General features: G+C 33.8%; 3 protein-coding genes across 4 annotated transcripts; 1 reads left to right on the top strand and 2 right to left on the bottom strand.

The window, feature by feature from the left end:
• Positions 1-3,184: 3,184 nt before the first annotated feature.
• Positions 3,185-4,780, bottom strand: LOC111998760 (protein WHAT'S THIS FACTOR 1 homolog, chloroplastic). The gene has a single exon (XM_024030852.2). It carries the CDS (start codon positions 4,619-4,621, stop codon positions 3,404-3,406), a length of 1,218 nt encoding a protein of 405 aa, XP_023886620.1. The 5' UTR covers positions 4,622-4,780; the 3' UTR covers positions 3,185-3,403.
• Positions 4,781-9,638: 4,858 nt separating this feature from the next.
• On the top strand, positions 9,639-17,483 carry LOC111988200 (RNA pseudouridine synthase 2, chloroplastic). 2 transcript variants are annotated; one of them, XM_024019982.2, is made up of 8 exons: positions 9,641-10,102; positions 11,190-11,333; positions 12,723-12,971; positions 13,150-13,352; positions 14,479-14,557; positions 16,427-16,602; positions 16,685-16,787; positions 17,013-17,483. In XM_024019982.2, the coding sequence occupies exons 1-8, from the start codon at positions 9,743-9,745 to the stop codon at positions 17,028-17,030; spliced, it is 1,332 nt and encodes a 443-aa protein (XP_023875750.2). In that variant the 5' UTR covers positions 9,641-9,742; the 3' UTR covers positions 17,031-17,483. The 2 variants fall into 2 exon arrangements, with proteins under 2 accessions (XP_065621763.1, XP_023875750.2); XM_065765691.1 differs by having other exon boundaries at positions 9,639-10,102; positions 16,685-17,483.
• Positions 17,484-19,153: 1,670 nt separating this feature from the next.
• LOC111988198 (probable prolyl 4-hydroxylase 3) lies at positions 19,154-22,731 on the bottom strand. The gene is made up of 8 exons (XM_024019979.2): positions 22,383-22,731; positions 22,200-22,284; positions 21,632-21,729; positions 21,421-21,518; positions 20,473-20,602; positions 20,167-20,354; positions 19,893-19,983; positions 19,154-19,465 (listed from the first exon to the last, which is right to left on the bottom strand). Exons 1-7 carry the CDS (start codon positions 22,571-22,573, stop codon positions 19,910-19,912), a joined length of 864 nt encoding a protein of 287 aa, XP_023875747.1. The 5' UTR covers positions 22,574-22,731; the 3' UTR covers positions 19,154-19,465; positions 19,893-19,909.
• Positions 22,732-24,229: the final 1,498 nt, after the last annotated feature.

The raw sequence follows: 24,229 nt of genomic DNA, 5'->3' as shown, positions 1-24,229 counted from the left end.
ACTAAGTCTAGTGTTTTTGATGTGTGCTCTTTTTATAAGCTATTTTCTAGTCCTAACACTGATGCCTTTCCTTGGGAGTGTATTTGGCATACTAAGGTGCCTAAACGGGTGTCTTTCTTCTTATGGAGAGCAACTAATGATGGAATACTCATCATTGATAATCTTATTAAGAAATGTCAGTTTCAAGCTAGTAGGTGTTGCTTATGCTGCTGCGATGGAGAATCAATGGACCACCTTCTTCTTCATTGTAAGTTCTCTCACGCCTTATGATGTGAAGTTTTTGCAGTGTTTGGGATCCAGTGGGTAATGCCAAGATCAATCAGCTCTTTTTTCTTTATTTGAAGAAACTGGTTTGGAAAGTATCTTTTCACCATTTGGAATTTGGTCCCGACGTGTTTAATGTGGTTAGTCTGGCAGGAACGTAATGTTCGCATTTTTGAAGATAAGGCGAGAACATTAGAAAATCTAAAATGTCTCCTTTTTCATACTCTGCTTCTTTAGGCTCGTGTTTGGGGGTTGTACGAATTGTACTACTATATCTTATTTTTTTAGTTTCTATTTCCTTTAGCTCTTGATCTTTTTGTATTTGTTTTCTTGTTCAAAGTGTTCACCATCATGAACATGATGTTCAAGTTTTTCTCAATAAAAGTTTTATTACCTATCCAAAAAAAAAAAAAACCACTTGAATGCACAAGAGATGAAACCCCAGGCATTGCAAAGGAAAAGTAGTATCTAGTATTACTGAACAAACTCATAAAATAAGGGGAAAGGCTCAAAAATTATCATGTCAACATAGAACATTGGATAATGCTCTGCTGAAGAAACAATTTACTGCAGCCATTTCAAGATCTACTCCAGGGTGCACAATCCTTTCAATTGCTACTATGAACCAAATGCAATGTCATTAAAAGTCTCATTCAACATCTAAGAATATAAAATATTTTTCCTTAAACATTTTACAAAAAATCCAACTGCCTCATGGCTTTTACAAAATTCAAATGTTTTCTTGTAAATAAATTTCCACACTATACTACAGGCTAGTCATTGTTTATCTCACGTAATAAATTCTAACCATCCCATTCACCCCCAGTGCGCCCCCCCACCCCCAAAAAAAATAAATAAATAAAAACAAGTATTGTTAGTTGCATTAACAAGAGCGTAAAGAGCATGAATAGAGTTCTGTCTCATGGGATACTTTATTATTAAAACTGTCATCAGAAAGCTAAGATCAGACAAAGAAACAGAGAAAATGCTTTGGGCCTCCTAAAAGTGTGCATTAGATCAAAACCTGAAAGAGATGGCCACAAGTGTGTTTATACAATTAAAATTTGATATCACATCTGCATTACCAGCACACGAATATTATAATTATGAGAAGATCAGTAAGCATACACATCAAAATTTTATAAGGTAACTGATGCGGGAGATTCAGAAAGATTTTTATTTTAATTTAGTTTTATTTTATTTCACAAAGTCAATTGTATTTTAATTTAGGCCCTAGGATTTAAGTAGGTTTATGAGAATTTTTACTTAAAGTCGAGGTTATTTTTGTGATAAGGCAATTATTGTTTCCTACACCTATTAAAACTAGGGTTTAATATTCCTATAAAAACAAACTATGCACTCTCATCAAGGGAGACTGTGATGAAATGAAATTTTGAATTGGAAAAATTCCAATTGCTGAGTAGTGATTCCTAGCAACTTTGATTCCTAAGTTTTTCTTTGCTTGGTGCTGATTCCAAACAAACCCCTAAGTGCTGATTAAGGTTTAGCATTTTTATTTTGTTCAATTTTCCCTTTTATCCCCCATTTGATACTGTCCTTCATTAGCAACATATCTGAGATTAACAAATATCTTTAATGTAACATGCATAACCACACCAACATTGCTAGAAATATGACCATTGGGAAGGGAAAGACATGATCAATATTCTCTTTAAAATATCTTACATTTATCCATTCCAAAATGTTCTCACTTATTCAGTTCCTCAAATATTCCTTCATAGACAGCAATCACAGTAATAAATTATGACTTAATCAGAATCTAAAGCATGCAAAATGTAGATTTCATCTCCCATCACACCTTAAGCATGGCCAACACAATCAAGGATATTTCTTTATCAAAGCAAAGGGGTGTGTTTTTTATTTATTTATTTTTATTGATAAGTAATGGAAACTTTATTGATAAAAGAAACTAATCACCCAAGTATACAGGATGTATACAAAAGGGACAGTACAATATATTACAAATATCAATCAACTCAATAAAGGTTTTTATTTATTGATTGTTAAGTACTTAAGTTACATATGCACTTAATGGGTCTTTAGCCCACGATCTCACCTTACCCCTAGAACTTATAAGGGGTACCAGTTGAACTAGAGCTTAGTGGTAAATTTATGCAGAACACAGGCAAATGTAAGATATAGATTTCTTCTTCTTTTTTTATTTATTTTTTTTATGCAGAATGTCAGAACAGGATAAGGAGCTAAAGATAAATTTAAAAAATTTTCTTAATTTGATCCACAACAGCATTAATGATCATGAGACAGAAGTCTTTAAAAGTTCATAACCTATGGAATGTGTCATTATTGTCGTTTTGCTTTCCTAAAAAAAATTATTACAAGAGTAATCACAAACATGACAGAAATGATGATGACCATATCTAGTTGTAACTTGTAAGCAAATTAGCAATATCATAATTAATTAACAATGTTCACTCCTTGGGTCCAGCTGGTTAATCTAAAACCAGTTCTAGTGCTGAAATACATAACCCAAAAGCTTAGCTACATGCATTAGTGTCCCTTCCATGTGAACTGAACCCCATAACAGCAAAAATGGGTTTAAAAATAAATAAATAAATAAAAACCTTAATCTAGCCATCATTTTTATGATGCTTGGTTGTGCAATGTGCAAGCCATGAATTGCACCAATGTCAAAAAAAAAAAAAATGTCCACTCATGAAGTGCATTCTATTTTCAATCAAAACCATAACATACACATGATTTAACTAACTCTGACGATTGTAAAAGTTTTACTCCACAATTATGTTGAGAGGTCAGTCAGAAAACTTCTTATTTGAGGAAGAAGAAAACATATTCGAATATGCTTTTACATGCTGTCCTGTTGAAAGCACTTTCCAACTATGTTTCAGAGAATAAAGCAACACCTCATCTGTAACTTCAGTGACATCAACCATCTCCATTTATTTTGGATAAAAATTTTGGTTGTACTTTTTTACATAAAGGATACTACATTTCCTCACAATTGTTCAATTTCTCAACACAAATGCAGCATAATCTCTACAATCATCCCAAGTATTGATAAAGTCCTCTTTACCTGCAATGCTTGGTCTTGAAGCCATCCTTGCCATTCATGATCACAGTGTAGTTCTCCAAGCTGTAGTCATTCATCACACGCATGCTTGTCATATTCAACATTCTTCATTGCCATCATTTCCATGTCTTTATTAACTGCTTCCCTGTGATACCTCAACTGCTCTGCTCTCACTCTCCATCCCTCCTCCAACAACTCAGCAAACTTATCTTTTATCTGAAGCAGTGGATCCCGATCAATCAACTTATCACCCTTATATGCTTCTCTCAACATTGCTGTCTTTATCCCACCTTTCAACGACATGTAGAATATCCCCGAATGCCTAGTAAACACACTCGAGAAAGCATTTGAGAACCTATACTCATCACTGAACTTCCCCAATATCGGCACAGGAACCCTCTTATGCAATGAAAGCGAAAGCAACTCATGGAAAACCCCCACCGTCCTCTTCTCCATTTCCCTAGACGCCTGATCCAACTGTGACACATCCTCATATGGGGACACATAATCGAGCTCCATCCAATCCCTAACCCACTCCCTCATCTCCTTCCTCAAGAAAAACCCCGACGGAAGCTTAACATGAAAATTAGGCCTAACCTGAATCCCCGTTAGCCTTGACTCCTCCTCTGCCCTCCTCTCAATAACCGATTTTGCAAACTCGGGTTCCCACAAAACCAACTCCAGAAACGATTGCCCCTCACCAGGACACCCTACTAACCTAAAATACTGAGGATACTTGGGCACCAAGTTAACCAAAAAATCATTTGGAAAACCAAATTCCCTCTTCACGTGTACCAACTTATCCACACTAAGAACCTTATCCTTAGACATCATCAACAATTTACACAACTTAGACATTATCCAATGCTCATTTTCACTATAAACCCTTTCCTCTTCTTCGAGAAAATCTTTGAGCCGGTCCGAAACTCTTAAAAATTCGACCGGTTGGGTTTTGGGTTTTATTTTATCATAGTAACTAGTAAATAAACCAGGGTTTTTTGTGAGAAAGGTTCTAACTTTCACAGTTAGCCCCATTCTCTCACGGCGTTTTTCGAGGTATCGAAGTGGGATCACTTGGCCTGGTTCGTTAAGAACCTCCTTGACAACGCGAGCACATAGCCTGTACCGCTTGTCGATCTCTATTGCTTGGTCAAGTTTGGAGTCCTTGCGCCACACAACTTTGAGACTCGAAATGGGTTTGGTTTGGAGATTGATAAAAGGATTTGTGGGTGTGGATTTGAGATTATGGTTCAAGTAGGAAAATATGAACTGGGTTTTCGATAACATACCTGGAAATTGAAGTACCAGTCGAGAAAGCCACACTCAGTAATACAGCTACTGTGAAAGTTTCTCTCTCACACGCTCACACAGAGAGAGAGAGAGGCAGCGCCAGCAAAAATTTCAGGGTTTTTTTTTTGGGTTAGAGACTGTTTGACGAGTTTTTTCTGTTTTTACTTTTTAGCCCAATTGAAATATGAGTTGGGCCATCAAAAAAAATATCAGTTGAGCTTGAGCCCTGTTTGTGTCAAATCCTGTATTTGAAGCTTTATGATTTTTTTTTTTTTTTTAATTTATGTGAAGAATCTAGTAAATAAACCAGGGTTTTTTGTGAGAAAGGTTCTAACTTTCACAGTTAGCCCCATTCTCTCACGGCGTTTTTCGAGGTATCGAAGTGGGATCACTTGGCCTGGTTCGTTAAGAACCTCCTTGACAACGCGAGCACATAGCCTGTACCGCTTGTCGATCTCTATTGCTTGGTCAAGTTTGGAGTCCTTGCGCCACACAACTTTGAGACTCGAAATGGGTTTGGTTTGGAGATTGATAAAAGGATTTGTGGGTGTGGATTTGAGATTATGGTTCAAGTAGGAAAATATGAACTGGGTTTTCGATAACATACCTGGAAATTGAAGTACCAGTCGAGAAAGCCACACTCAGTAATACAGCTACTGTGAAAGTTTCTCTCTCACACGCTCACACAGAGAGAGAGAGAGGCAGCGCCAGCAAAAATTTCAGGGTTTTTTTTTTGGGTTAGAGACTGTTTGACGAGTTTTTTCTGTTTTTACTTTTTAGCCCAATTGAAATATGAGTTGGGCCATCAAAAAAAATATCAGTTGAGCTTGAGCCCTGTTTGTGTCAAATCCTGTATTTGAAGCTTTATGATTTTTTTTTTTTTTTTAATTTATGTGAAGAAACTTTATGATTTTAATATGATATATACACACACATATATATATATATAGTTGTTAATTTTCCTTGACTTATTAGTTGAGTCTGTTCATGACAAGATCAAATTAAAGTTTAAAAGTTGATACAAAAATAAGGACAAGTCTTTTTCAGTTTTTGGTTTTTTGCATCCAAATGATAAAATGGTTCAGCAAAAAAAAAAAAAAAAATGATCATGAGGGACCTTAAATGTGAAACTGTATTGTTTAGGCAAACCTTTAGATTGTGCATGGTTTGTTATATAATCTCTAAATTTTAGTTGCAATAATTGAAATTATTGTCCTGTTAAAACAAAACAAGAAAAAAAAAAATAGAAATCATTGCCCCGTAATGTGTTTTTCATGTCCCAATTCATATTTATATTGACTAGTGACATTACTTACCATGTATTTGGATTCATTTTTTCCCGTTAACTTATTTGTCTACGTATAGTGTTTTAAAGCCTTTTAAAAAAATTAAAATGCAATTGCACCTTTTTTTTTTGTCAGAATACAATTGTACCTTTACCAACTTTTAGAAGAAACCTAATTCATATTTATTTAATTATTTTGGTTTTTGGATTGTGAATAATAACCATTTTGTGTAACTAATGAGTTGAATACTTTTATATAGCAAGCTCACAAGTCCAAACTTACTGTACATGCTATCTTTTTTTTTTTAGAAAGAATTGTACATGCTATCTCAATTACATGATTCGTAGCCTCATAGGTTACTAGCACATAATTTTATTGGTCCACATAAAAATTAAAACCCTTATTTTTTTTTCAATTATAACTTAATCTCATGGTCTCAAGTTAAGCACAATTGAGTCAAGAGCTTTGTAGCTTAATAGCAAAGCCTACTATCCTATATTAGGAGACTTAGAGTTCAAATATCTCATTGTCATTGTTGTAATTTGTAACTATCGAATTACCAAAAAAAAAAAAAAAAAAAATTTTAAATCGAACAACATCAAATTTGTTCACCAGTTACTTTATTAAAATTACTTTTTCCGCTGTGTCTAAAATATTTTACCTTAAACATATCTATACTAACAATTAATAATTCAATGATTATTTAAATTGTATTATTTGAATTTGTTACGTATATGATTTTCATTTATAAGCATAATCTCAATAATAATAAATAGATTATATCCATCAATAGTAAAACTATAATACAATATGTGGGTGTTTGGTTCGCCCCGATTTTACATTACATCGTAATATTATATTAATATAATTTCAATACAAGAATACAATATTATATTATTTAGGAATGTTATAAGATTAATGTGATGTGATATATTTTATAATTTTATATTTTGATAATGTTAGAAAAAATAAATGAAGCCAAAAACTTTAATGTCGCATCATTGTGAAGTGCATCATATCAAGGATACATTACAACCAACCAAACGTCCTGAATGAGTTCTTCCATTAGACCCATTAAGTAAAAGTAGGCAGACCTAGTATAGTTGAAGAAAGACAATGCGTGTCCAATTGTGTACAACAGTAAACAAGCTTTCTTTCTTAGTACATGCTTAGGTAGGTGATGAACATGTGATGGAGTTTTTTGGTGCTGTGTGGTATTGAGATGGTGAGATCAGTTTAGTGAAGTTTAGATTGTGAGGGTTTTGTTTTTTTGTTTTTTTGTAAGAAGGCTAAGGTATATGGGAACTAAAACTTTTAGCTAAGGATGCTAAGTGTATACTGACTATTGTGTTAGGTTATGTTTTGTTATTCTTAACTAATGTACACCCTTTTACAGGGTTTTGGTAGTGAAAAGATGAAGGGTTGGTAGAGATAGAAGAGGTCTAGTTCAATAGGCAGTGAGTTTTGAACATTTTTCCTAGGCTTTAGCCAAGAATGACATGACAAGTTTGTTTCCCTCAAGCCATTTTTGGACTAATGAAATTGGGTGGTACGAAAGTTCATTAGTTTAACTATTGGATTGGACTAATAATTTATTTATTTAAAAAAATATAAAATAATTGAAAATACATAAAAACGAAGATAAATTGAAGAAAAAAAGAGAGAGATGGTATTCAATTTAAACATGAATATGTAAATATAACAAATAGAAATTAATAGAATATCATTGTTCAAAAAATTAATTTAAATATAGAAATTAATGTGTCTTTATATATATAAATGACTAAAAAATAGGACAATTGAATTGATCTTTTGACTACTTTTAATTTAAAAAGTGAAAGACTTAAAAACCCATAAATAATAGTACAAAATTGAAGAAAATTATAGTTACTTGATCAAAATAACTTAACAATACAAAATCAGATGGTTTAAACAAAATTTTGCAATTCAATAATTGCCTTGTAAAATTTAATCTCTTTTTTTTTTTTTTANCTCATTCCTACAGACAACGTCAATTGATGATGCACGAAAATCAGTAGGCTGGAATGTTTCGGACTTTGGTAATGGCTGTAGATCCTGAAAAGAAAGAAAAAACTGTCAAGGGTGACTGGTGTAACTTGGCCAAGGACCTTTCAACGGTTAAGGACCTTTCGACGGTTAAGTCACTTTTCTCTCTAAAACACAAGGAAGGGAAAAATGGTGAATGGTGAGACTTACCTTGGGTGAATAGGACTTGTTCCTTTTATAGAGAGTTAGAAGTAGGTCTACTTGTTCAGATCCACCACAATCATGGGTTATATGGGTGGTTAATAGAGGAAATGGGAAACGTGGAGCGGATCATGGGGAATTCTCTCCACGTTTTAGTAGTAATGCATCATGGCTTGATTCCATGGAGTTTTATGAGAAGCTTTCTTGTAGAATTTGTTAAGTATCTTTTGGTCGTCCATGTCCTTGTGTTAGTCCTGGACGACCATCATGAGATTGAATGGTCTTGCTACTGACGGACGAGTATCAGTCATACATGATGCTATTGTTGGGCTTCTCCCTTAAGGTTATCTGATGCTATTATTATAGACGTGGTTTGACTGTTTGGACGACCACTATGGACATGTTGACCTTAGATTGATCCCCATCAGTTGTCATTGTCGATTAGAGTAAATTGATAATAATAATACATAAGTATATTACAAAGTTTATTTGGCCATTTTTTATTAATATTATTATTTTGAAAACTATCTAATCTTATTAATTATGATTTGTTTAAAAGTATTTGGAAATATAGTCCTTTTATTATTGAAAATAATTTTAATAAAGATGTAAAAGTTTCAAATCCTACTCTTCTAATTATCAAAATACACACACACACACACACATATATATATATTTGTTTCTTCAAAAGTTAAGTTTCATTTACACATACAACTCATCTCTTTCATGAGACAAATTCAAATTTAGAAAATTCAAAATAGGCCAATTCTCAAAGTAACTTTGATGGAATTTGTTTCATGATGATTGTTATTATTATCAAACCATGACACAAATTGAGTTTTGGTGCACATGGGATTTGAAACAAGGTCTCTTATTTGACGACAATAAAAACATTTATTAATTGAATTAATTAAAATATACATAAGTCTTATAAATTTATGTGTCAATGTGATACCAATCACATTCATAGTCATTAATGATCATAAATTTTTTAATTAAATTTTATAATAATTTTTGCATTTTTCATGTCACTATTAACTGTGTTTCTTTCTTCAAAAAAAAAAAAAAAAAAACTAAACAATGTTGTTTAGAAAAAAAAAAAAAACATGAACTACATTTGCACATATAATCTAACTTTTTTTTTAATGAACAAAAAAAGGGTAGGGTGAGTGACCTGAGTTTGCATCTTTTACTTAAGTGTGACCATAATGACACTCTACCTACTGAGCTTGGGCCTGTGGGAGTAGGTGATCTGAATGAGCAATAACTATACACTCATTCCCATTGAAGATGCTAGTAAGCATGAGCCGAGAGCATGCAATTTTTTCCACGTACACTTCCCATTGTGAGATTCAATCCTAGGCTGTCCGTCACTCAAACTCTTACAGTATTAAGCTCATACCACTAAACCAACCACTCCGGTCATACATATAAATATATAATCTAATTTGATAATAACCTGGAGTGAGTACGGAATAAAATAAATTGAACTACATAGTGAGCTCGGTTGATCAAGGTTTCTCATAAAACGTTGTCGTTCATTTCTCATTTTTCCTTCCCCACTTTATATCCGAAAGGACCGAAACCAAAGGAAAGCAACAAAAATAATAGGAGAGTGGAGACCATGCTCTCCCTCTGCTGCTACTCTTCTTGCTCATTTTCTTCTTCTTCTTCTTCAAAACTATTTCAAACCTCACCTTCTCTCTTCTCCTTCTCCCCTCGAAACCCTAGAATTCATTCTAAGCTTTTGAGAACCTTCACAGCCACTCCTGCTGCTCCAAACTCTGATGAAGGCCAACAATCCCTCGCCGGCCGACGAGCCAATTACGGCGGAGTCAATCTGGAAGAGACTGTGGATATCAACTCAGGAAAGCTCAGGCTTGATTCTTGGATTTCTTCTCGCATTTGCGGCATCAGTAGAGCTCGCGTCCAGTCCAGTATTCGCTCCGGCCTCGTCTCTGTCAATGGCCGCATTGTCGACAAGGTATTCTTCAATTCTTTGCTTCTTTTTCTTTTCTTATGATATTCATTTGAAGACATTGTTTTTGGAACAAATGCACCATTAAAATGATAGGAAAGTGAATAAATGGATAACATGTGTGCATGCGATTGTAAATTCTCTATGAACAGAGAATTATCACTGATAGCGTTTTGGTTTTGCAAAGAACCATAACCTTGCTTTCTTCAATTACTAGAAGAAATTTAGAAATTCGGTGTTAAATTCGATTCATTGTTTTGAGAGAGATTTTTGCTCTTAATGAACAATTTCGCTGTTGAATGAGTATATCTGAGGTTGAGATATTGGACTGTGTGTATGTGAAGAAGTTTTAACAAACTGCGTGTAGCGCAATCCAACAAATTTGTTTATGGTTAATTTGTATTTGGATTTCAATTTTTTAGTTTAAATGAATTCAATAGGGTATGAATTATGAAATGACATTTTTTTTTCTATTGACGGAATTTATGGAGGGGTTTGAGCTTAATTAATATGTGGATTTAAGATGACTAATTAGAAGATGTCATTTCAAATTCATAATATTATAAGAGTTTTTGTTCGAGAAAAATCCCCAAAAATAATATCATCATCATGCGGTGTTAAATTTATATCAATCTATTTGTACTTATGATTTATTCTTCAAATCCTTTGATTTTGAATCCTCATATCCAAACGCAACCTTATTAGGCCATTTTTTTTACCAATGGGGCTTCCCTAGTTGAAGCTGCATGATTTAGTTGGTGGCATGTTGAAGGAATTTTAATTTTCAATACAATCACGTCAAATTAAGCATGTTATAGATGATAGTGTCCCATTAATTGATTCTAGATTTCCTTGAGATAGTTCCATTTTGCAAATTTATTTGTTCTCTGAATGTTTCTAGTTGCAATCATGGAATCAGAGCTTTCAACCTGAAATGCCATGTCGGTCTCTTATTAGTTATAATCTAAGGTGTATGCTTGGTAAAGTTTCATGACATCATGTTTTGTGGGAGTTTCTTATTTGTTCTCTGTATCTGATTTTCCTGGACCTCTTCTATATTGGAAATTTTAGATTTCAGTTTTGATGCAAGCAGGTGTCACACAATGTCAAAGCTGGAGATATGGTAAATTGCACTATTTCAGAGTTGCAACCCTTGAGGGCTGAGCCAGAAAACATACCTTTGGATATAGTTTTTGAAGATGAGCATGTACTAGTCGTTAACAAGCCCGCACACATGGTAAAATAACTCAAACTATACATTTTTTTGAGTCTCTATCAAATTTGTTATTCTATTGAACATCATTTGATAGTCATGTTACTCACATCTGTAGTCTCAAGTTATTGTTCATCTGTTGTGACTAGGAGTGTTCACCAAACTACTCAAATTGCACGACCGCACCCAAATTGACTAAAACTACTTGCAAAATGAAGTAACCACACTACACCGCATTATGTGGTGCAGAGTGCGGTTTTATGATAAGAAAACTGCACAAAACCGCACCACACCCACATATATTTATTTTATATTAAATATATATTAAAATTTTAATATTATATGAAGTAAGTGACCAATCTAGTGTTAGTGCATTCCAGTTTCATGTTAAAAACAACTTCGAATTGGTTAAATATAAAATCAAAAGTTCAAAACCTCACTCACTTCTTCATCTCACACTCTCACTCTCACAAAATCAAAAGTTCAATAGTTTAATATAATTTTTTTTGTTTTGTATATACTATATATTTGTGGTACTGTTTCTCAAAAAATATATATATTTGTGGTACTTGTTCATGGTTTTATTTAAAAAAAAAAAAAAAACTTGCTGTCATTTTTTTTTTTTATTGGAAAACTTACTGTCATATTGTCATTATTATTAGTAGTAAATTAGAAATTTGTCATGACATCTTGAAAAATATATCATCCCCAAATCAACCAAATCGCACCTTATACACAGCAGCGCACCGCACATGTGACCACAAAATTGATGTGTGATGCAGTTATGGTTTTGGCCAAACTGCACCGCAAAGTGCAGTGCTTAAAATGACCCAAAATCGCACCGAACTGCACTGCAAACACCCCTAGTTGTGTCAATGTTGAAATTCAGGATTTTCTAGCAAACTAATGCAGATTATAAATCTATAAGATGTCATTATTTTGACTGATGCCAGATACATCATGTTTAGTGTTTATTTAAATATTCATATAATTCAGAAACAACGAGGGAGTCACTTCTTTCTGACAATTAAGAAAAAAATTGACTTCAAACCATGCAGTTGAAAAAACAAGTACCAACTGATTGCTTGTTAAAATATTCTTGAAATTCAGCTTGCTGGTCATGCTTAAAATTGACCTTTGACACAACAAAGTGCATTGTTTGATTGATTGGAAGATAAAGAAAAGGACAAGTACAACTGAAATCTTAGAATGAATCATGTTGGTAGCACATGCTGGCCATGATATACACAGCTTGCTTTATTTCGGTTCCCCCCAACACCTTGTGAAATTACAATTTTCTTTTCCTTCATCCTATACACAGAGAGAGCATTGCATTCATGGTCAAGCTTCAAAAATCTTCATTAATGTCGATTTCAGTTTGACACTACAAATGACATTCTGATTCTGATTTAGGTTGTGCATCCAGCACCCGGGAATGCTTCTGGCACACTTGTTAATGGCATTCTTCATCATTGTAGTCTTCCATTTGCTGCATTTTCAAATGAGGAAATTCTTTCTGATGCTGAGGATATTTCTGATGATGATTTGAGTACTGATAAAAGTCCTAACGAGTTAAATTTTAGCATAAGTGGGGCATCTATTCGCCCAGGGATTGTTCACAGATTGGACAAAGGCACTAGTGGATTACTTGTTGTTGCAAAGGTAATTCCCCAACACCCATCCCCCCCTCCCCCCCCCCCCCCCCCCCCTCCCCTCCCCTCCCTTGAGAACTGTTCTACAGAACCAGACACACTAGCTTATTCTGTATATAATAGTTGAATTTGCAGTGGCTAATCCCCAGCTTGGCTAAGTCCCTTGGACTATTTCACTTTGATGGCAGGATGAACACTCGCATGCCCATTTATCTGAACAATTTAAGTTACACACTATCCAAAGAGTATACATCAGTCTTACTTCTGGAATTCCATCTCCAACTGCTGGACGTGTTGAGGTGCCAATTGGTCGTGATGTAAATAATCGGATTCGTATGGCTGCTATACCTGGATCATACAACTGTAGACAGGCCCGTCATGCTGCTAGTAGGTGATTGATGGTCCTCTGTTACTTTCTTTATCATGTTACGAGTATTGTATTTGTCTGTTGCTTGAAGTTATGCTTCACAATGTTGGTAAATGCAACTAAAACAGGAGAGAGAGAATAATGTCAATGTAGTATATATTAGGTTTTATTATGATCTTCATATGATAGTAGAGTTGCTATGACTAATATGTGGTCATACCTTGCTTAGAATTAAGTTGGTTATCAGTGCAACTCTGCCTAGTCTCAAGAGTCTTGATGAATATGGCTGTAGGGATGATTCAGTTCCTGAGGATTTATACTACCTTCGTATCAGAGCTGAACCTCTGACACCTATAGTAGTGAAATATAGGAATTAGGACGACTCAAACACTTACCAAATATACTTATCCAAAAAAAAAAAACTTAACAAATTTGCCAGTGGGGCTTGGTCTTGGGATTAGTGGATTTGGTTTCCACTATGCTGCAATCCTCATTTATTTTCCATATATACTAATAAGGAGAAAGCTCTTTGAATCAAAGTAAATTTTATTTCATCCCAACATATGCATTATATATTTTGCTTACACATCTACAGTAGTTGGAATATAAGAAAAGAAAGAAACCCATATCTTGTGAATGGCAATTGTGATTGGTTTGTATATAAAACTCAGGTGGTCGTTGAAAATGAAACAGAAGAAAAGAAGCATCAATTAGGATTTAAATGTGAGCATACTGTAAAAATAAACGTGAACTGTGCATTTGATGCAACAATACAAGTTAGCTTGAAAGAAATGAAGCGATATCTTAATTCTGTGCTATGCAAACTATTATCCGATTCTCATAAAGCTTCATTCTATTGGGATTGCTTGTATTCTGATGCTGAAGGTATATAGAAGAATGTTTAGGTATAAGTGGTGTCAAAATGATTTTTTAAGATTATGGGGGGAAATAAAAAGATTCTATAAGATTAACATGTTCTGTTACTTCTGCTAATATTGCATTAGCATCCCTCATCAATGGGTGCGTAGGCTTCATTAGAGTTAAAGGTCAAACCTTTATCAGGTTATGGTGCATGTATATTAAAGTTGGTTGCTTATTAAACAACATATATTGGTATATTACTTTTTCCTGAAGCCTGAAACTGTATCAGGTACAAAGTAATAGAAATACTTGCTGGCGGTGGTTCTGCATTGGTTGAGTGGAGATTAGAAACTGGACGCACTCATCAGGTACTGCATAGTGTATAATTTTAAACTCAAAGGTTAAATTAAATATTAAATGTATATTCAAACACTGATGACTAAATGCATTCATTGAATATTGGTGTCATGTTCATGAAACCATCATATTGAATGTATGCTTTTAGAATATCCATTATGATTTCTTAAATGTGTACTCTGAAGCCCTTTACAAATGTCTACCAGAACCTATTGTACGTTAAGGGAGTGGTTGTTTCCATAATGAGTTTTCTGCTTACACTGGCTGGGAGCTTAAAATATCTCAAGTCCTAGGATCTGACTTTCCGCTAGAGCAGATATGCTTTTTTACTTATAGAAAGAAATAAAATTTATTAGTGAAATGGTAAAAAACAGTATGTTTCTTTTGATAAAGTTAAGAATTGATTTGTGGTGTTAGGTTAGGTTGAATTGAATTAAAGCAGAACAGTAGCACACAGTTTCTCTAAATCACAAGTGTCAATAAATTATTAATGGTGGTTTTCTTCTGAAGGTTTGGACATGAAGCCTAGTGGAAGACTAGTAATGTTTGAACTAAAACATGCCTTTATAGAGGAAAATAGGGGATTTTTAAAAAAAATAACTATAAATCTCAAACTATATTATTAGTTAGGCAAGGTTTGAAACATATTTGGTTTATAACAATTCGACTTTTCTGGGGTCAATTTCGCCCTTTGAAAATCCACTGGAAAATCGACTTTCCTAGAGTTGATTTCGCCCTTCGACTCTTCTGGAGTCGATTTCCAGTGAATTTTCAAAGGACAAAATCGACTCCAGAAAAGTCGAATTGTTATAAACCAAATATGTTTCAAACCTTGCCTTACTAATACAATAGTTTGATGGATTTGGTTATTTTTTAATAAAATCCGGAAAATAGGTACTGAACTTAAGTCACTTCAAAATATATATATATATATATATTTATATATATTTTTTCAAATAAGTCACTTCACCTAGAAGTCTTGTCAAATTTTCTTATTAGTTTTTTCAAATCTGTGGTTTTTGGGTAAGACTCTGTTTTTTGTATTGCCGGTATTTTTCATTAAAGTGCCTTTTTTTTCCAATCTCTTATATTTCTTGCTAGCAACGCTAGCTTTTCACCTTTTCTTATAATTTTGTTAATCTTTCAAGTGTTTTTCTTTGGAGCAATGTTATTTTCTTTTTTAAAACTTCTTTGTCCCAATGACGTTTGCCTTGCATATTTAATTTGAGAAAGGTTGCTTATTTGTGTCTCTTTCCATAAGATCAATAGATAACACTTCCCAGTTCTCTCTTCTTTGAAGTAAGTTACTTGATCATTGCTATAGGGGTCACTCATACGTTTAAGCATGTTCACTGTGTGATGACAAATTTTGTATCTAACATGTTAGTGTCCAACTAAGCCCCATTGGTTTTTTATTTTATTTTTCATTTGACAATGGATATGTGCTTGGCCTGTGCTGAGCCTGCTGAATGATGACTATGCATACATTCGTTTTCAGTATAATCCATATAACATATAAAAAACACTTACAGGGTTCCATGTAATTTCACAATCTTTTGCATCATACCCACCCACTTTTCATTTTCTTTAATTTTTTAAATGACTAAATTGAGAAATGTAATCCAAGTACATAAAACACTAATTGGTGATGAAAGTTTTTTTTTATTTCTGTAATTCATATCTCACAATCTCAGTTTAATCCATATAACATATGAAAAACACTTGCAGGGTTCCATGTACACTTTTCATTTTCTTTAATTTTTTAAATGACTAAATTGAGAAATGTAATCCAAGTACATAAAACACTAATTGGTGATGATTTTTTTTTTTTTTTCCTGTAATTCATACCTCACAATCCTGGATTGTTTTATTTGAAATAGATACGTGCACATGCAAAGTACTTGGGAATTCCTCTTTTAGGTGATGAGGTGTATGGAGGGACCAAGAACATGGCCTTGTCACTGCTTAGGCCTAGAACTGCAGCAAGCCATCATGGGCAACTTTTGCAACTGGTTTCTGGATTGGAAAGGCCTTGCCTCCATGCTTTGGCCCTTGGGTTAGAGGATAAAGCTTATTTTCAATGTTTTCTTTTTATAAATGGTGTTACAGATTAGTTACTTCTGCCTATTCTTTTGTAGGTTTAAGCACCCACACACGATGGAGAATGTAAACTTTTCATGCCCTCCACCTGCAGATTTTGCTGAAATCCTGAGCCAACTTCGTAAAATTGGTACACAGAAGGTATTTACCTTTCAAAACGCATGATCAGGCTTGGAAGTTCATAAAAAAATGGAATGGGATGGAAAGGAATGGAGTCTAAAAACTAGCAATTCAATCAAGACTTTTCATACTTATAATGGACTAGTTGGCTTAGCAACACAAAATCCATCCTAAACAAATGATCTTATTGATTGGTTAACATTGCCCATTGTGGACCTTTCTAATTATCAAGCATTTGATGCGCAGCCTTCATTTAAGGAATGATTGAATTTGATTAAGCAAGCTCACAATGTAAAGACTGCCCAGAACCGGAACTGAATAGCCAACTTGGGATTGGCATATGCTTATAGCATGCTGGTGAAGGCAATGGCAAAGAAGACATCGGCTAAGTAAACCATGTGCATTTCCAATACCTGATGCTCCAGCAGCCTTTTGTGGATGATATGGCTCAGTAATTAAAAATGAAGACCTAAAGATCTAGTGGTCCCTCCCCGGTTGCAGTGAAGTTGGAATTTTTAGGATGTCTTATGTAACAATTTTGTGAATTTTTTTCTTCATTCTTTTTAAAACCCCTACTAGAGCCAGTAATTGTACTGTTATAACATTGTATGATCCTTTTATGCTTATTTATCTTCATAAATGTCATCCAGACCAACAACCATAAGAATTCTTTTGTTGTATGAATGTTTATGTATAAAAATTGCTCTCTTTAAAGAAGTGTCTTCACCCTGAAAAGCCAATGTTGTTGTGGAATGTGTGCTCCAAACTTACTTTTTATCTGTACTCTGGTTTTTCTTCATTTTGTTGACAAAACAAGAATCTCATCATACTTGGGTACTCAAAAATAGAAAAAGTTTGGCTCACTTTATGGTAATTGAAATATATCATTCACGTGTAGTTTTAGTCACATAATTTTATTAATCAGATATATGATTTGTTTAAATAATACACATAAATAGTCTTATAATTCGCTATATGATGGGTTGGAAAAGATAGGCCAAATTGGTTTTGAACCAAACTTTGTATTTCAAAAATCTAACCCACCTTGATCTAATCAATTTTAAGGGACAAAATTAGGCTCCAAACCTGTTTGAAACTATCTTTTTCAATCCATCACATGGCAAATTATAAGACTATTAATGTATATTATTTTAAAAAATCATGACTCGTTTAACTAAAACTATACATAGATAGTCTTTTCAATTGTCACATAATTTGTTATAGCAAGATAAATCCAAACATGTTTGGAACCAAACTTTTTCCGATTTCGATTGTTTTTCACCCCATGGTTGGTTAAAATTAGATCTAAATTTTGAATCTCATTCATTCCAATATGATCCAATTGATTTTAGACTATTTCATTCACCTAGATTGTTTGGAACTAGATTTTAACTTTAGTCAAATGTTAGGTTGGGGGAATTAAAATCGAATAGCCCTATCATATTTCCAAACCAATCCTTTAAACCTTATCTAATGTACACATAGCTTAATTTTATTAGGCGCATGAGATTTTACCCCTCTATTATTTTGACATGTATTCCTCCTTCCCCCTTATTATTATTATTATTTTTTTGTTTAATCACATCCGCTTCTTTTGTGACAATATTTCGTGTGCGTCTTATAAAGTGTCTCTCGTAAGCATGTAGATCCCACATGCATGAAATCACATGCTTGTGAGAGGCGCACTCTATACAACTTGCGCATAAGATAATTTTCCTCTCTCTCTCTCTCTCTCTCATATTTTTACTTTTTCATAGTTTTTCTTTTTTTTTTAATTATCAAATCCAACTGAGTTTTTGTGCGTTGAATCTTATAAAGCACGCCTCTCATAAGCATGTGGATCTCATGCGACTCCCACATGCAGAAAATCGTATGCTTGTGAGAGACGTGCTCCATACAACCAGCGCATAAGATCATTTTTTCTCTCATTTTTACTTTTTCATAGCTTTTTATTATTATTATTATTATTATTATTATTATTATTATTATCGAATCCGAGTTTTTGAATCCAATCCAAGTTCTGTCATGTCATCTTTCACCTTGATTGGTCTCATTTGCGCTGGATGAGATCAATCCAAAAACTATTGTCGGTCAATCACCTGATGCATATCAATTGGCATCAAGTGCTAAGTTTTGAACTCGATCACACTTGGATCAAACCCAATAGACCGTGAGCACCCCTCATCCTGATCAGGGCCATGTTGAGCAAATTGGGCCAAATACAAGCATGAGCACAACCTGGCCTAACCTTGGACCTCTTACTATCCCCACAACTACAAGACCAATGCTGCGGAAAAATTATGTAGACACAAGTCCAGAAATCCCTGGGCTGGACCACTTCTTGCTGCTTAAGTCTTCGGCCCAAACTCAATAAATGATGAACAGGATAACAATAAGGATTACATGTGCATTCTATTGATTATTCTGTTAGTTTACAAGTTGGCTATTGACATATCATTTGCAACCCAACTACCTATCTCCTAATAAATTTGCAACTCAAAGTATACACTCTCTGTAGCAGAGGAAGCCTATTTTGTTCTTCAAGAAGGAGCAACGGCCAAAAATATATCCCGATTAGAATGGTACGAATAGTACATCAAAGTGAAGGCTTGAGCAAGGCATCTGAGTTGAAAGGGACTCCACATTGTGTTTGAAATTACTACCGTACACTATTGGCACAACATACTCATCCTGGTCTTCTGCCAAAAAGAAATATATAATGGATTTAACATCAAATAATATCCCATTTGAGTCAAGTAAAGCTAGTTGCTGGATACAACTTCCATAAAGAAAATTATAATTGCAAAAAGGACTTATGAGCAGGTTCCATCGACTTCCTTCTTTTTTTCTTCCTCCTTTTTATTGATTGATGATGGTAAAGTTATTCATATCCACATTCTTAAGGTTAATTCATTTGGTAAAATTAAGAAAAAAGGAGTTTATCTTGTATCATAATATTTAAATGAACAAAAATAAAATAAAATATCATCTGGGTATAAGTTCCTCAAGAACAAAAGATACCAAAGAATCAAAAGATTGAACAATTTCACTGAAAAACAGAAGTGATAACAACCTGGAACGACGACTGCAGTGTGAATCATTAACTAATAGGGAATTGAGAAGTACCTATAAAAAAAAATGGCTTAAATCTTGTACTCCTCAACATGCATCCACTTTGTAGATGACCACTTGTCCCCTTTAATCACAGGGCAACCACCTAGCACAAACCATATATGTATAATAAATTTAAGTCATTAACTAATAAATATTAAATAACTAAGACCCAACAGTAGATTTTAGATCACAGCACAAAAGATAAAGCCTCCTATTCTTCTAACATATAACACAAACTACAGATGTGATCATTTATTTAGAATTAATAAATTGAAGAATTGCTAACCATGCAAACTTGAAGGATCAAGTGTGGCATCAGGCCTCATGCTCCAAAACAGCAATGCATCACCCATTTTTGGTTTGACAGAGAGACCCTGTTTACCACATTCAGATAACTCATTCCACCATGGCACAGAACTAAAATTTTGGTTTGCTGCAGGAAACACCGTCTCACCTCCTTCTTCAACATCTGACCTGCATCCATGGAAAAAGTATCAAAAAGGATAAAAGGAAATTTGAAGCAATTAGTATGCATCACGCAATTTACAAGATGATAGGTTCAGATCATGTAAAAGAGGGAATACAATCTTACAGATACATGAGGAGAGTAGCAATCCGCTGCCCCCCATTCTTAGTATTGAACTCATCAAGGAAATAATCAAAGTGAGCGTCATATTTCTGCCCTGCTTCATAGTGGAGAACTTGAAGTCCCTCTCCGTGTTCTGTACATTGAAATGTCACCGTGAGAAATTTCCATATTCTTCTCAAACATATTCAGGCTTAACTGCAGCTCCCCTCATCTTTACATTCATAAGCCATTATTCATACAATTAGATTTTACAAATCTCATAATTTCCACCAACCCACATGCAGAAACTCCAGAACTATAAAAGCAAGAGATGGAAGTTTCGAAAAAGATAAGCAAGCATAAGGCCAATAATCTCAAAAACATTTCAATTCAGTACATGTGATTGAGGTATACTAGTAAAGAAACTAAGTGTTTGAATTTCGAATGTGCCCCACCTGCTATTCAATATGTGCACCACTCCTATCCTAGTGTCCCATTCCTAATAGGTGTGATGATTCCTCTCCAACAATTGGGTTAGTCACAACAGTTATACATAGTCATACAGTGAGCATAAGTAATCAGGCATAATTAAGAAGGTAAGAATGCACAATCTTTCAAAAAGACACCCAACAACCCATGATAATATTACACTCACTGCTTACAAGGCAGCATGGTAACTGGCTTAGGAATCAGAAAATCCTATCCTTATGAAATGAATGCGGAAACTGACAGATAGCAGCAGGTCAGAACAGTCATCGTAATAAGACATAGCAAAATGTTGGAGGAAAGTAGAATTCCAACTGTAGCTAAGCACTATAAATCAATGTCACACCTAATTAGCACATAAATGCCTAAATGCCTCTAGTTTGATAATTGGAGAACAAAATAGCGATCAATTATAAAAATTAATAAATAAAATAGTTAATGAAAACCAAATCCAAATTTTTATAGGTATGGTTTTGAATCTCATACCAACAGGTATGAATGTGAAGTCTGCTATTCTTTTCTCTATATCCCTAACAATTTTATCCTGCCCTCTCCTCAGAAACATTCCAGAACTTGTACGAACCCTGCAAACAGTAATGTCTAGTGTCTTAGATACCTATGTCTAGTATATAATTAATTTTTGAACAATATGATACCAACAACATCACATAAAGATAGAGGGGTTGGAAATGCAGACCTACTATCTTTGCTCCGACCAGTTTTGCTATCAACAACAGTTGACTTCTTCATATGAGGTTTAGCAAGACTTATCATGTACTCACATTCTTCCTTAGACTGTTCAAAATAATATCAAGAATTAATATTCTCATACAATAAATATCAATCTATATCTACTAAGTCAGCCATTTGAGCATTAACAAAATTCATATCTTGGGTGCACAACCGAAATTCATTATATAGACTTGACAAGATCAAGAAAGACTCCAACATCTCTCAAACCAACTCTTTGGATACATAAAGAATAAATGTGGAAAAATAAATCACAGCTAAAATTCCAGATAGATGAAGATAAAAGATTTGAATTGTAACATCACTTGATTGCTAATGAAAACACATATGTAATGTTTCTGCTATCCACACTCCCCACCCAACCCTTCACTGGGAATCTTGAAATCAAAACCAGAAAACCCATAATGGACAAGCAATCACATTAGTATTTCATAATATAACCCAACAAATACATCTAAATTTCTAATCCCATATCAAAAAAGAACCACAAAAAAAGTACATAAAATTTTACAAACCAAGAAATTGTGATAAATGAAAGCCCTGGGCTCCCATGAAAGAATTTCAGTCCACTGCTCCTTCCTCTCTCCCAATCCTTTACTCCTGCCAAAAAAGAATCAATTTTCACTCACAAATCAAACACACACAGAGAGTCAGAGACCCACAAGACATAGAATCATCAAATGGGTCAAACTCCATACCTCGTAACAATCATGCGTCTAAACGAACTGAGATCATTCGGTGGAGAATCATCGCTACTGATTGGAAGCGAGACGATCCCAAGAGCCAAAAGCATTAGAAGAACAAGAGAGAGCACGAAAAGCATGAACAACACAAGCGTAATCGTCGACCATTTCTTCCCATGTAACCGACTGTACCTTCCTTTCGCCATTGTTAAAACTTAATAATAAAAACCCAAAACCCAAAATTGATTGAGCAATGAATAAAGAAAGATTTGGTCTTGGTCTCTCAGATTTTCTTAGAGAGATGTTGCTTATCAGTTTTTTAACTGACTTGGATCTAAAGGCATTTATAATTTTAGACAATCTCTGTTTTTTTATTTATATATAGGCTTCAGAATTGTAGTGTAATGACGAAATTCACCCTGAGTTTCTTTTTCAACAATTGTATTTTTGTCAATGACGGTGGGGGTAGCGAGTCAATTACCGGGTAATTTTGGACATCTAGGTGCTAATGGTTTTCTGTGCCACCATGGTTGGCTGCCCCAGGTTTGGTATTTACCTTCCTTGAACCCAACATATTTAAATTAAATTAAATAAAGACTAAATACCGAGTCTCAGAGTCACAAGTCGTTTATTATTAATTTACTTATTATTATTTAATAAACTCAATAGGTACTAGTGGTATACTGAGAAGTAAAGCAAAGAAAAGAAAATTTCCAGTCCCACCGACTCCTTTTTTTTTTTTTTTAAAAATAATTATAAGACCACCAATTCATTTCATTTATAAAAGTTTCGCCATGGGGTGATGGAAAGAAAGCTTTTGTTAACTAGTACTTTAGGAAAAATATAATAAATTATTTTAAGAAATTTTGATATTATTTTTATGCGAATTATGTAAAGTCATCAAAAAATTAATTGTAGAATTTTAAAAATATTTCTTAAACTAATGCATTTAAAACCGTTTTTTGAAACAACCGTTAGTATAAACCCAAATATATGCCGTGTTTGTGTGTTTATATATATATATATATATATATGCACAATTAACAAATTCACAGTTTTTTTTTTTTATAATATATTATCAAATCTTTAATAAAACACCTTGAATTGTTTTGCTAAAAAATATCAAATAAGGAGGATGATGATCTTTGCAAAGAGCGGCAAGTGAGTAAGATAATCATGGACGCAAACTTTGTCAAAATGCACTACTATAACTGCTGTCTCGTTAAGGCCAACTAGGATGATCATGTTTGCAAAGAGAGGCAAATGAGTAGACGTAAAAAAGTCTAACTAAGTATTAAAAGTTTAAGACAGTTCATTTAATTTTATTTTAAATACAAATTGAGTTTGAAATCATCACCAAAATGGTTGAAAATGGTCACTTGACTATTTTATAGTTGTTTTGTAAATTCTATTCCTTTCTTTCATTTTATATCAAAAGAATTTGAGTTCAAACTAAGCAATTCAGTTTGATGTTTGGGGGCATGCTCATATCTTATTTAGTTATTTATACCTCTTAAGTAATTCGAGGTTAAAACTTAAAATTATAAAACTAATCTAAAATACTAATTTTAAGTAAATATTTTGATAGTATGAACAGTTATTTTGTAAACACGTCATCTTTCACACACTTTGACACAACTTGCGTATTTGTCAATATGTGATTGGTTAGATCACTTGAGTCCACCACTACTTAATGAAAAGTAATTCACTGCTTGTATTTAAGTTGTGTAAAAGTGTGTGTACTAAACTTTTTGTAGTATCAAAGATAAGCTTTCACTCTGTGGCGGTGGAGGGCCCTTATGCTTATATGCAATTGTTGCCTTTGTGTTCCCCAAATATCCAGTGTCCAATTTAAGTTCTGT

Source organism: Quercus suber, unplaced genomic scaffold (genome assembly GCF_002906115.3).
Source record: "Quercus suber isolate HL8 unplaced genomic scaffold, Cork oak 2.0 scaffold_648, whole genome shotgun sequence".
NCBI lineage: Eukaryota > Viridiplantae > Streptophyta > Magnoliopsida > Fagales > Fagaceae > Quercus > Quercus suber.
Note: the sequence above shows the minus strand (reverse complement) of the source record. Positions and strands in the feature narration are given on the sequence as shown.

Bases quoted from the DNA above. Each gene is read 5' to 3' on its own strand.
- LOC111998760 (XM_024030852.2), bottom strand. From the start codon at position 4,621: ATGTTATCGAAAACCCAGTTCATATTTTCCTACTTGAACCATAATCTC.
- LOC111988200 (XM_065765691.1), top strand. From the start codon at position 9,743: ATGCTCTCCCTCTGCTGCTACTCTTCTTGCTCATTTTCTTCTTCTTCT. The intron at 10,103-11,189 runs GTATTCTTCAAT...TGATGCAAGCAG, and splicing joins ATGGCCGCATTGTCGACAAG to GTGTCACACAATGTCAAAGC. The intron at 13,353-14,478 runs GTGATTGATGGT...AAACTGTATCAG, and splicing joins GCCCGTCATGCTGCTAGTAG to GTACAAAGTAATAGAAATAC.
- LOC111988198 (XM_024019979.2), bottom strand. From the start codon at position 22,573: ATGGCGAAAGGAAGGTACAGTCGGTTACATGGGAAGAAATGGTCGACG. The intron at 21,730-22,199 runs GTTTGTAAAATT...TATTTTGAACAG, and splicing joins TCATTTATCACAATTTCTTG to TCTAAGGAAGAATGTGAGTA. The intron at 21,519-21,631 runs GTCTGCATTTCC...TACTGTTTGCAG, and splicing joins GGTCGGAGCAAAGATAGTAG to GGTTCGTACAAGTTCTGGAA.